Raw genomic sequence first — 14,714 nt, 5'->3', positions numbered from 1 at the left:
TTTTTACGAAAACGACTGCCTTCTGACTTGGTAACTCAAAGCGGAAGCTTTATTGGAATTAGTTCGGTTTTCGCAAAATGTTTTTATTCAGCGTAAAGCGACTGGAAAATTATGGCTAACATTGTATCCGACATCCGTCATGAGATGCATAAGTTCTAGAACACTCACTAGTAGGAAATTCGTACAAACACAGGCGCTTTAAATCTAAGTCATTATACCATAATCTAATTTAAACATGTAAATAATCATATAAAATTTAGAGAAACATTGTAGGCCTACGTTGATTTCATTCAGCACTAACAAATAGGCAAAAGGTAATAATGAAATGTAGTTCCGATATAACCTAGATCTTAAAACATGTCCTAGTTAGACCTAGATTTCATTCGAAGCACTAGCGCCATCTTGCCAGCGTCAGCTGCCTTTATGCGCACTTTAACAAAATGGCCGCCAATATTAAAATTTCCCGTTTACAACAAAAGATCTTAAGCGACAGGGATTAGGCAGTAACTTACTACTTATTTGATTTATACATCGGATGTTCCTGTTTTAATTACAAAATAGCTTAAGTGATAAGGATTTCGTAGGATCTTACAAACTATTTGGGGAAATGTAGTAATAGTATCTGGGATATAGAAGTTTCTAACAGCTCACTGGAGTGGTATAGTATAGAAATCAGGGGTCGGAAACCGGTATTTTCTCCATACAAAAATACCGGTATTATTACGTTCGTTTTCGTTCTTTGGTTTATTATTTCATTCTTAATGGGACTACCTAATAATACAAAGTTGTTACCTAAATACATGATTCAGTCGTATGCAAAGAGCATAAAAGAATTCAAATTATTGGGCTATTTCGGGGTTTTAAAAAAATACCGGTTCCGAGCCCTGATAGAAATCCAAGTTTGAAAGCGTTCAATTGAGTTCCATTGTCAGTATCCGTAGTTTTTAGGGTTCCGTATCCAAAGGGTAAAAACGGGACTCTATTACTAAGACTCCACTATCCGTCTGTCCGTCTGTCTGTCCGTCTGTCCGTCTGTCTGTCACCAGGCTGTATATCAGGACCCCTATTCGACAAGCGACGTTTGACATATCGTGTTAATCTCCCGTTGATGTGGGAAAAAATCATAACTTCTCGAATACGTACAATGTCAAAATTTGACATTAACAATCCAAAGTCAGGGTGACAAGCAAACCAAACCGAACCACCCTTAGTTTAGAGTTGAGTTTTGGTTGTACCAAATGATATTATCCACCGTTGATGGAATCAACACTCAGTATGCAATAAAATCAACTGTTGATTTGACGTGGATGCGAAATCTGACAGTTGTACATGTCGAATTTGGCCCCATGAACCGTGATAGCTAGACAGTTGTCATTTTCACAGATGATGTATTTATGTTGCCGCTATAACAGCAAATACTAAAAAGTACGGAACCCTCGGTGGACGAGTCCGACTCGCACTTGTCCGGTTTTTTGTAATGTTTAGGTTTTCGTTCTTACGCTGATTGGAGCAAGCGAAATAAAGTGATAGTCTTGCTACTCGTGCGTGAGATACGCGCCATCCCCAACACGATCGTCAATTGTCGTACCAAAACCATAACAATTCTGAAACGAGAATCGACAAAAAAGAACTGATTTTTCTCACTTGATTCAACACAAATGGGTGATTTTCAAGTTTTCATTGCAAATAAGGAACCACTTTATTGGAAATACCCTCGGAAAAGGGCTACTTCTTTCAAGCGGGCAATGTCAATGTTATCACAGAGAGTATTTTCGTGTTTACGTAATAGCCATCGACTTCATAATACCGAGGGGTTTATTAATCCGATATATATTTTGGTAAGTTGAGATTTATGCCAAAAACTTAATATACACGGTGTAACATGAGGAAACCGAATAATTTTAAGCACGCATTTCTGAGGTCAAAAGAAGTAAAAAATGTAGTATGAGTTTAAGACAATCTCGCCAATAAAAAAAAATTTTTTTGTTTTGTTTTTTCAATTTTTTGAATGTATTTGTACATAAAAAATAAATGTTATTGGTAAACTTGTCACTTAAAATTGATTTTACATTTTTTGTTCGTAGAACCTACTTTTTGCAAAGTGTTACTTGTCACTTTTTGACATCTATCAATAAGGATATTTAGACTACGTTCCATAGCAGCAACATCACCATCAAAAAGGCCTTTTACACTATGTAACAATAAAAACTTGTTTTTTTTTTTAATTAATAATATCTCTGAAACTAGGCGAATTTCAAAAAAGTTTATAGGACATTTATGTCTCTAAATATGATCAGGAATACGCTGTTAAAATTATTCGGTTTACTCATGTTACACCGTGTACATATAGGCATCGGTACGAGATTCTATCTCTGTAGCATATTCACAAACATTCCGTCACTACAAGTCATCGAATGAACAGTTCACATTAAACTTGCCACATTTCCAACATTGCCAGGCAAAGTTAGTTACTTGTTGATAGTTCGCAACTTTGCCCACACACTCAGGTAACTATGCCTTTATGTCAAGTAGTTAGAATTTGTATCGGGCATGGTGTGACCACAGGGCACTGCATACTTGATGAGTTGAATGTTTGTGTCAAAGAGTTTCCTGTGAGGAGTTATTTCAATCTAGCTTCTGCCCGGTTTCCTGTGAGGAATGGTGTTGAATAAAGTTGTTGATTGGTATAAAAAACCGGCCAAGTGCGAGCCGGACTTGCGCACGAAGGGTTCCGTACCGTCACGCAAAAAAACTGTAAAATATGACGGTTGTCGTATGGGAACCCCACTTAAATATTTATTATATTCTATTTTTAGTATTTGTTGTTATAGCGGTAACAGAAATACATCATCTCTACTAGCTATCACGGTTCATGAGATACAGCCTGGTGACAGACAGACGGACGGACAATGGAGTCTTTGTAATAGGGTCCCGTTTTACCCTTCGGGTATACGGAACCCTAAAAATGTAAGGAAACGATTGCCATCTTGGCTAGATGGGCTTGCCATTTTTAAGAAACGTCTTAAGAAAATGAACAAAATGACGAATAATACCTACCTACCTAAGGATTAATACCTTCCAAAAATTTATACCTACCTGTAAGTTTTTGGTTAAATTTTAACTAATTCCTTTATTTTAAACTGCAAAACCAACTGTAAACTTGCTTGAATGTTTTAATCTGACTGAATCGGACGAAACTAGAGGAAGTTTCGTGAAATATTGTTTTAGTCACATGTTTTAATTGCTCTGAAGTTGTTCGCAAGTTGGTTCACGTAGTTTGCAAGTACAATGTCTTAGAACGAACTAGGTTTAAGACTTCTGTTAGAGTTGGACCAAGATAAGTCTGCAACAATTTTGATAGCACACGCAGTGTAAGTGTTATTTTAAACATCAAACTTCTATGGATTTATTTATTTATTTATTTAAACTTTATTGCACAATAAAAATAAGTACAAATGGTGAACTTAATGCCTTAAGGCATTCTCAACCAATCAATTATGATGCATAAATAACACTTGCACTACGTAAAACTGCTATCAAATCGTTGCAGACTTTTCTTGGTCTAACTCTAATAATGTTTTCGAAAACCTATGTCAATATCACAAAATCCAATGAGAATTAGTACGAGTATGATATGAATACCCGATCATTTATTTCAGACATCTCAATATTATACAACTTACCTTGTCGTACTTGTTACTCTAATTATATCAACGGGGCAATTTTTTTGTAATCTCTTCTACATATTCTAACAAAGTTACGGCCCGTAACAACTACTTAGTTAAAAATGTAACATAATCGAGTACCTAATAATTTCCAGTAAGAAGAATTAGAAGAACTTCTACCCACTCTGTTGTATTTTAAACTAATAATATCCCGCCGTGCCCCAAGCCATCTAAAGAGCCACTTAGCTCTATACAAATAATCATAATACTCAGACAAAGGCAATTTTATATTTTTTAATCATGCGGTTCGCGGCGCGAAGGTTGTTATTTGTATTAAAATGTATAGTTGTGCCATGTTTCCTGGTGAGTTCAAGTTTGAAACCTATTTCAATGGAATAGGTCTGAGAATGAAATAAGATAAGTATTCGCTACGAGATGTAATTGTTACTGACTATGATGATGATACTAGATGACTCGACTGCGATCGCCAACCCGCCTGCCAAGCGTGGCGATTATGGCATTCACCCCTCAAAGGGGGAGGCCTATGTTCAGCAGTGGACGTCTTATGGCTGAGATGATGATGATGATGATGATGATGATGATGATGATGATGATGTGGAAGGTTCAGTCAGTACTCAGCAGCACGAAATATCTTTGCAAGCCCATCGAAATTCTATTGTAGGCGTGTCTTACTAAACCAGAGACGCTATCCAGATCGATTTTCGAAAATTTACCGCCTGGTGCTAAGTATCTCTATTGCCCGCGAATAAATATATAGCTATCTTGCCCATGATGCCTAAAAATAAAAATGTAATATTGACTATTATATGTTAAGAATAGATGTAATAAAAAAAGTCCTAAAAAAAGCCCTTTTTCTTCTATCCTAGATACTGATACCTTTCCTAGCTTTATTTCGTCATAAATATAACGGCAAAAGATATTCAGGCAGGTACTTTATCAGTATATTCGAACGAATAAACTAAAGCACCGTGAAATGACACTCAGATTCACCTTAAAGGTATCATTCGAATTCAGACTATATTAGCATTACTGACATTACTGCCGACTACATTGCTGCTGCAAATGTCAAATATCCGGACAGGACATCGATTTTGACATTTGCGGTAGTAATGGAATCGGCTTTAATTGCTCTACAATACTGCTGCCAACTGCATTACTGCCGCACATATCAAATTTAATATCAATTTCTCGATAAAATGACCTTGTTAAGTTTCCACACTGCAATACCGCCAGTAGGGCGATACTCCTCCTTTCTAGGATTCTCGGCTCCGTTCGGCTCAGCTTTGCTCCGAGCAATTATTACGGTTGGCACGACGACTTGACGTCCCTTTGCGTGCACGAGCACAGATAAGATTGTCTTGAATTTTGTCAACCCTAAATAGCCGAAAGGGATAGTGCCATACAAAAGAAAGGGACAGCATGATTCCTCCCGGAATCGCTGTCAAACTTCAGTTTTGTAGGAAGTGCCATTTCTGTACGGCAGTACTATAATTTAGTATGAGATACTGCAGCAGTATGAATACTATGAATGCTGGTGTTGTGTGAATCCGATAATACCTACCTTTAAAGTCAAGATATTCAACCCAACCCGAACCCATCATCCGCGTCTATTTGGGTATGAAATTACGGGACATTTGGGTATGAAAGAAATCCCTTCCATTATTCAAATACCACCGTAAAAACAAATCAAAGACAGTCCTTTGTTTGGATTCCGAATTTGAATTTAAAATCCGAAAGTTTTATTTAGTTGTTGATTTCTAAAGTAAAGCGACACCTGCCGGCTGCTTATTGAATAAACAAAGATAAGTTTTGGGTGGAATTAAAGCTCTTATTGCTGTTTGGGACTTTAAGTTTCGTTTGACCAGATGGCTCCCTAGGTTTTCAGTCTGGGTGCAAGTTTTGGTATAAATTAGTAGTACCTTACCTAGATACAGTCATCTCAATGTATGTATGTATGTTCTTTATTTGCTTCATAAGATACAAGTATCATGCAAAATTGTATACAATAAAATAAAAAAAACTTAGCCTAAATCATGCATAACATTCAAAATGAAATTCAAAATAACATAAATTGACAAATGGCTGATAAATGTCCTAAGTAACCTAAACATGTCATATTTAAAAATTTTAAAATTAAAAAAAAAAAATCGGGTTTATCTCGATTTTTTGCCACGTGACGGCTCATGGTAGCCTGGGGTCCGCTTCGTAATTAATCTTAGGAATCTTGCCTACGCACTAGTTTTTACGAAAAACTTCGCCATCTGACCTTAAACTTAAACTAGGTCCTATTGGGATTAGTCCGGTTTCTTCACGATAGTATTAATAAAAGGGGCCTTTACACGTAAATATCAAATTATATTTATATTTATTGTACATTACTAGTTTTTCTTTAGGTACCTAAAACCTGATTGGTTTGAACCCTTAATCTCCGGATTGAAAGTCGCACGCTCTTACCACGAAACATTATCTTCTTGAAATATAATCATCTTTTTTTTTTCAGGAACCTATATTCTTCATTATTTCTGTGTCTCTTCAAACTTTGTAACACCGCAAACTTTCTAGTATAGAAACAATTAAGCGCCTTGACAACTTAATACTGCAGTAAACTGCCGGTCATCTCGGCAAATTAAAAAGTTGCTGTCCATAAACTATCCTTACTTTTTTAATTAAAGGCACAGTTCTAGAGTTATTGATGGCCGTGGCCAGGAGATTGTTTTAAGATTGAAAATGTTTCTTGGAAAATCGCTAGCTTTTTAAGGCGAAAATATTAGAGAAGTTTATTCTTTTTTTTTTATTATGGACTTGAGGGCGGTGTTGCCCGTAGCCAAGGTCAAGTAAAAAAGTTAATTCTTGTTTTGATCTATTTTATAATGCTTACGTTTATTCTGGGGCGTTTCATGTAACGCCTTATCAGTAATGTATGATCACGCCCCATGTTGCGGAATTTCATTAGAATTTAATTTTTCATACAATACTAGACTGTCACCAAATGAGAATAACAGCGCCCTCTTGACATGATCATATAATTACTGGTCAGGCTTTAAAATAATTATTTTAATCAAATTCGAATACGACTGGAAAGAAAAAGAATCTCTTCGCAGAATCAAGATCAAGACACTATGTAAACCAACATACAGTTTGGCAAACCATTTCCGTCAGTACAAAAGGCGGCTTAAACAAGGGTTGTCCTTCCATAGAAAATTTGAATGTCTCGCCTTTTTCTACTACCAAAGTGGGCTTGCCAGAGTATACCTATAATAGTCGTTAAGTTCTATTGGTCACCATTAATACCCCGTCATTACGGCCTACCTGTGATTTCTTCACGCCCTAATTTGGCGGCATTCCAAGGCCTCTCGGCAATTACGCTGCCATTTCCGATCACCTCCGAATACTTCCGATCGCTTCCGATCCACGATTATTCCCTATATACCACCCTTTTATATTCTTCTTCTGTCACTGAGCCTAACCGTGAGCTCGGAATGGCGGATGTCATGTTATTGAATTTTAATTTTTTGTAAGTTTTACAAGCCATTTTCATATTTTTCAGATTTTTTTAACAAAATTTACAATTTTTTTTCTATCAATCGAAAGTCAAGAAATCAGGTTTTGTTTCGAACGAGAAAGGCCTCAAGAGAGCTTATTAATTTTTGTGATAGCCATAATTATTGTGATCAAAAAAAGCCCTAGGATTTTTCAAAAAACTGTTGGCAGAACCTACTGCACCTTTTAAGAAGTTAACCTTAATTTTGATATTTCTTGCAGCAATACAATCGTCAGTTCTAATTTCAAGTTTAATATTAAAAGTAACATAGTGATTAACAGACATAATAGACTGGTCATATTTTTCATCAAAACGATTTCGACTGGCAAAGCATATTACTTTTTGGAAACCGGGTTTTTTAACCTAATTAGACCCCCCTGAATCCGAATTTGCCGGTTGCTCGATCGAAATCTTGACCGAAAGTGAGATATTTGACATTAAAGGTCCCTTTTTTTAGTTTTTCGTAAATAACTCTTAAACGGAGGCGCATAGCAAAAAATGTTCTATTACATAAGTAATCTGCATAAAATTGCCTACAAGAAAGATTCAGTACAATTTTTCGCTAGGATCAATATTCAAAGAGATATTAACGCGGGAAATTTAATTATAATCATTTCTAAGGTCCCTTTTTTTAGTTTTTCGTAAATAACTCATAAACGGTGGCCAATATCAAAAAATGTTGTTAAACGATAATAATTTACACAAATTTTTGAACAAAACAGATCAAACATCAAAATCGTGTAAAATTATTCTTTACTATTAATATCCAGGAATATTGGGACTACGTTTGCGGTCTCGTGCAATCATCCACTTTCCTCTTAATGGTATTCTTTGCTCTGTGTTTGTGCAGTGACTGGATAGGATGCAGCCGCGGAACTATTGAATGCATTCTATCTAAAGCTCAGCTTCCAGGCTGTGAAATGAAGGACTATTCAACTTGGTTCCGTTTCTCATGCCAATCTTTAGCTACCCTTTTCTTAGGTTCTATTCGAAGATTAATTGATTGTATAGGATGTTTAAGCGGTGGTGGCAAAGTAGATCTTACACTTGACTTTAAATCTGGAGGTCCCGTTTTCAAATTTTGCTTCGTACCAATGACGTTTGAAAGAAAGTTTATTATAGAATGTCATTTGGTTTAACACTAGCTTTTTGGTAAAGGAAAAAATAGTGAGGAAACTTGCATTAATAAATACATTGACGAAGAAATTTAAAGGTGTATGGCATGTCCCCAAACCAAATGTACCTGTATCCCGCATATGAGAGGATGCCTGTGTCCAGCACTGGGATGTTTATGAGCCACCCCACACTAGCGTCTTTTGAGCGTCTAGTCAGCGCTATGGAAAATGTCGTCGCTGCGCAGTTGTGCCAACGTTGCGTCGACCATAGAGTTGGCTAGACGCCGACGCTCGGAAGCCGCTATAAGCTGCAATAATACGAACCTTCGGCGGCGCCGTATCATGCGCCCCATCATAAACATAGAGATGGTCGTTGCAGTCCAGCTGCAGCAGATCGAAGTGCAGTATGAACCGCTGCAGGATGCTGTGCGTCTGAAACGTCACCGTGCAGTCGAGGTTGCGCTCGTTCCGCGACCAGAGCACCCCGCCGTCCAGCTTGCGGTATTGCCGTTGCAAGAAATGGTCCTTGCATAAGGAGTCCATGTAATCTGGAAAGAAGGAAAATAGAGTTAGAATGGTCTAGATGAAAAGTTTTTTGTCTGTCAATCCGGTTTGTTTCGTATAAAAGGAACCCATTGCATTAAAGTAATACAAAATTTATTCAGAAACGAGACAGAACACGGACAAACGTACACAGCACAAAGCAGAAAACGGGCCTTCCTAAACCATACGTGGTCGTGACGTCACATTTTCTAATTATGACGTTAGGAATTTCGCCGGGAACGCTAGTATATCCTATTATATGTAGGTTACCTACTTATCAAAGGCTTAACTGGTTTCAAATCGGTAGCAACTTCACATGCTATTTATATTTTTACTAAGCAAGAAAATAACAATAGCACAAGAAGATATCTTACAAAACTAAGCAAACACAATTGAATACGCCGGTAAATTATGTATCCAATATGCCAGGACAATCCCTGTCGCGGTAACCTCGACTGTTCTATTTAATTCAAACGCTAGTATAAATAATGCAAGACTGCCATGTCACATTACCCACCCGGAGGAGGATTCTGTTTTAACAATTTGATATGGTTTTAAAAGGGTGCTTACGCAAAATTTTAGTTTTTATATTGAATTTTTAAGAGTGGCAGCAAGCTCTGTTCTTCACACAAACGTAGTTACGCTCTCATTTTAAAAAGCTAGATTGCTGTGAAACTCTGTACTTACAATAATAGGATAAGTTACATCTATATATGTAGTCCTGAAATTTGTTTTATGTAGCTTCAGATACCATAGTTAAAAAAATATAGAGAATTTAAGTTTTTCATACAAAACTTGTTTTTGCTCTATTTCATTTGTTCTATAAACTGGAGCTATATAAACTAATTACACGACTGGATATCTCATATCAATGTATGTGCAAAGTTTCATTACAATCCAACACGTAGTTTTGAAATGAAATCGAAAATCTGTACGTATGGGATGGTGAAATTCAGCCGACCTTGCTGAACTCTTAAGCATTTCAATTCAGAGCAAATGCCATTAAAAGGTTCACATGGAAAATAGACTATATTTCCAAGGGTAGACTCCGACCATACAATTGCCATAATAATATTGCCGCCGAATCTGAACAGCAAAATTTTAAACAGAAGTATATTAATTATCGTAGTAGCTGAGATAAACGGTAAAACCCACGCGGTGGTTATTTCTTCCATCGCAAGTTTCACGTGGCACGCCATATCTTTTGTTTCTTTCTAATTTCCTAGCATTACTTTTGGGATGAAAACTGAAAACCATATCAGTATTTTATAGCAGAATTGGCCTTCATGTCACATTACCTCCCCGGTGGATAAGCTCAGCTTTAACAAAGTGCCGTTCTGAATAATATTCATAAAAAGAGCCCTAAGAGAAATTAAATGTGTTGAGACAGAGGCAGTTAGAGCGAGGATTATTATTGTCTTGGATTTATTCGGAAACTACGAGTAAGTGCTTGTTTTCTTGGAATTTGTAAATTTAAAAACATTATATTCTAGGCCTAATTTAAAGCCTGTTTTTTTTTTAATTGGCTCTGAAATAGTGTCGCTACAAGAAGCTTGGGGACATACTATGGCAATAATGTGCGTACGCCAAAAAAATTACAGTACCACATGTCGTCAACGATTTTTAATTCACAAATTTATTCTGTAACAGGCCTCAAGAGCTCTTTTACAAGGTAATAAAATATGTCTTAAAAAAACAATACATTGTTTATTGGAATGCTGCTCAATCCTTCGTCCTTTTATTGATGTAAATGCATTATTGTATTCAAAATCTATGTTCTTGCATCTTTGACAATCTTTCTTGTGATTTTTGTGGTAAAATTGTTTATGATTGCGAAATGTTTTCTTGTTTACAATTGGTGAAATTCGTTGACTTTCAGCAGCTGTTGTCAAATAAACTCTTTGCCAGTAAAATTAATTAGTACCGCTTAAAATCTGCAACATGTCCAGGCCAAGAAAAATCCTGTAATGTTGTAATCCTTGAAACGTTTTCAATGGCTACTAGGCCAAGAAAAAAGGCGCTTCATTGGAACCTTCGTTCTAAATTATTAACACACTGTTACCTAGTTATTCTCCATATTTAAGCAAAGAAGAATTTTTTCTTGAAAGTTTATTTTCAGATTTATTAATATTATACTGTGCATCTGCATAATATTCTTTAAAAATATATCGACAGCTTCCTTTGTAAGAATTCCTTTGGCAGTTTTCTATTACTTGTACCTACACTGTGCAATTTCTTTAAAAATATCTCGTCTCATCTGAAATACGAATATCATTTTAGAATTACTACGCAAACGACATTCCTGAGAACGCTAACATTTCTATTGATATCATATCTTAACTTTCACATGCCTCCGACATTTCTAATTTAAACTCTAAACGTGGGTATACAAGATACAATATCGCTTGAAGTTATAAGCAGGATGTGCCTGACGATAGAGATTGGATTATCTTTGAGATGGCGATATCTTGCACTCGGTTACGATACTCCTAGTGATCAGGTTGATCTTAAGTTATTGATAGTGAGCACACGCGAAGTCAGCCATGTAAGTAACATTCTTAATATAAATATATATTTTTTAAACTTTTCTTTGTGCATATTACTAGGCCAAGAGAAGGCTGAGAGACGTACTTGAAGAGAGCATTAGACTTGTGGAGGATTTTTATCGACTGAAGGTGATGCTAATGATCAATATTCTCTCAATGATGTATCAAAAATAAAACGCCAAATGTCAGTACTAATCTGATTACTCAGCAACAACGCTGAGAGTTCTAAACGAATCCACCACAAATGTGGTAGAATAGAAAATTCTATAGGGTCTGTGAAGTAGCTCGATTGGGAAATTGAAGTATGGCGTCCTATTTCTAATTGATCAAAATTATTATGAGAAATACAAACACCATAGTTAGTTGAGAAGATATTGAATAGGAAATTAATGTATCAGGTACTTCGTATCATGTCACATTCCTTATCAGCAAGTGCCTACTCGTACTGTCAAATTTTATTAGGAAAAACTCGCAAACTAATTGACACGCCACTCATGTTCACATTGTTTTCGACACAATCATATATTTTATTATTTATTGTCAAAAACTAGCAAAACTAGCTACAGACTGGGTCCCACAGGACGGATCTTGGGGCAGAGGAAGACCAAAACGGAGATGGCGAGACGACCTAGACACATTTTGTAAAGAGTGGCGGGAATGTTGCAGAGCATTGGATAGGACCAAATGGCGGGAAAGAGGGGAGGCCTTTGCCCAGCAGTAGGACACTCCTATAGGCTAATGAAAAAAAAATGACAACAAAATTGTATTCTAAATTACAGGAGCGGCTGCGGCGTGCTGGCTCTGACCATCCTCCTGCTGACTAGCGTGTCTCCAGCCCCCACCCGCACTGCCCGTTCCCTCTCAGCCATGGTATCAGGAGACACCACGGGTCTGGAGGTACCCCGGGACCTTATTGCTGGTACCGGTGTAGGTACAGGGGCTATGCAGCTTGTCATTAATGTTCATACGGATAGCGCTGGGAACATTGAGGTTTATACTAATTAGGATACCCCAAAAGTTTTTATAGTTGCTGATTATGAACGTCGTGAGAAAGGGGATATTGATTATTTGGCGGGAGAAGTTAATGTTTTACGAAGTTGATGAGAAAGAAGAATATAAAACTACGGTGTATTTTAACGTGCTGTATGAAATGTGAATGAAAAAAATCGATCATAATTTATTGATCAAACAACAAGTACAAAATTATGAAAAATCCTTAATAGTTTAAGGGTACATTGAAATGGTTTCTGATTTATCTACTCACAATCACAAGCCCTTTTGTATCCAACTTGATACCAATGTAACAAGATTGAAAAACTTGTCATTTTAAGTAGTAATTATATACATGCGAGTAGGTATCCTACATTTTCAACAACAAAAATAGTTGTGTAGGCGACTTGAAATAAAATGAAATGGGTTATAGAATCCAGGCTTTTGCTGATATATCAAAAACATCCAACGGATATCTTGTTAATAAAACTAAAAAACCCGAACCGAGCAAAACAGCTTAAGCGCAAAACAAAATCGGGTTACCTGCAGAAATCGGTAGATTTCTCATAAAATCTAATCGAAAAACATTTAATACTGTTTTCGCCAAATTGGATTGAAGGAGATTCCAAGACATTCACCGTATCGCTAAAGGAATCGTTGTATAACGAGACCAAGACACTAATACATTTGGAAAAGGGGATTTTCCGAAATTTCAAAGGGAGATTGACAAGGGATTCATGGGGTTACTATGCCTACGCTCCTATTCAGACCCTTTATGTGAGGGCAATAAATGCTTTTCATTTCAATACGACGCTCTAAGGATCTTGAGACGAATGTTATAGATGGAATAGTAAACACGGAGAATTTTTCATGTTAGTTGTGAACCTGTATCGATACGAGGGGGTATATTAAGAGTTTAAAATACGCTCAAATGTTTTACATCAAAATGTTTGAATTTAGCGTAGCTCTTAGCTAGCGGTTTTACCTACCTGGAGTATCTCTTTTGATTGTTAATGTTTTCAGTAGGTACCGTAAAACCACCAAACTATAGTCCAGTACTGCAACTATGGTCCACAAGTTCAACAGAGTTGAGCCAAGATAAGTCTGCAGCGATTTTGATTTGAACAAAACACTTGCAATGCGTGTGCTATCAAAATAGTTGCAGACTTATCTTAGTTTAACTCTACCTAATAAAGTACCAGCACCAATGTTATTTTTGTTGTTGCTTGCGATATTCCTTCTTTTGTAAATGTTTTGCTTTATACTTAACTGCCAAATGAATATTCACTATACGAAGATATTCGAGTTTGCTTTAATGTTAGGTGGTTTAACGGTACCTATCAAATTAACCGATATTGTGTTGATATGAATAATGTTTACATTTGACCGAATCATTATGATTCTTTTATTCTTTTTTTTTATTATTATGAATGGGCTTACTTATGGGCACAGACTAGCCGAGGCGTAGACGTGGCCTACGATGGAGCGAGCTCGCCCAGAAGGTGCCTGTTCACTCTTGATTTGAAAGTTGCCGGGTTATAAGAACACGGAAATACATATAGACTACTAATTCATTGCAAGGAATTTAGGAATTCTTTTATTTGCCAATAAATTCAGTGTTTTAATGCAAATAAAATGAACATCCACTTATATAGCTATAAGTACGATTGTTCAACAGTTTCACCACAAAATAAAGCGATTAATGGAAAAATAACGTTGAAATTTCATTTCATGTCAAAAAGGCAGCGAGGAAAATATTTGCCTGCAGCAATTTTAATTTCAAGATCAGATTTATTTTGTGGTAAATCCAACACATGTGGAGGACGCATGTGTTTATCGTATAAATGTTTACTTTGTAAATATTTAGTTACGGTAGTAGGTTAGTGTTATTTTTATAACGTTTGTAATAAAGGCGTAAGTTTTCGATTGTGTTTTATTTGTACAAGCGACATGTTTATTGGCCCAGTTAAATTAAGGGTTTCACCTCGGAATGAGAGATAATAAGCTGGAAACTCGTATACACCTTAGTTATGACATTTTAAAGGTTCTCTTAAAAGTCGACGCATATATCGTGTGCGCGTCGGAAGTTATTCCAGGTCAAAGGTCATAAAAACTGGTTATTCGCGGATATCAAGTTTCCTATAGCTCCAATTTTATTGACATGTAGGTGAGAATTGTAGGGCATACAATTTGCGACGAGTTAGGTATAAAACGTTTTTTCATGCCATTAGCCATTTTCAAGATATACGGCATAGAAGGCGCAGCGGCACGGGAAACGCACTATAACGCAAGG

General features: G+C 36.5%; 1 protein-coding gene across 1 annotated transcript in view; it reads right to left on the bottom strand.

The window, feature by feature from the left end:
• The window catches only part of LOC134663453 (uncharacterized), a 116,405-nt gene that overhangs the window by 17,115 nt on the left and 84,576 nt on the right, over window positions 1–14,714 (bottom strand). Inside the window, exon 2 of the mRNA XM_063519823.1 lies at window positions 8,667–8,890. Within this exon, the coding sequence (XP_063375893.1) occupies window positions 8,667–8,890 (224 nt within the window). The remainder of the gene's footprint in view (window positions 1–8,666; window positions 8,891–14,714) is intronic.

Source organism: Cydia fagiglandana, chromosome 4, assembly GCF_963556715.1.
Source record: "Cydia fagiglandana chromosome 4, ilCydFagi1.1, whole genome shotgun sequence".
NCBI classification, from domain to species: domain Eukaryota; kingdom Metazoa; phylum Arthropoda; class Insecta; order Lepidoptera; family Tortricidae; genus Cydia; species Cydia fagiglandana.
Note: the sequence above shows the minus strand (reverse complement) of the source record. Positions and strands in the feature narration are given on the sequence as shown.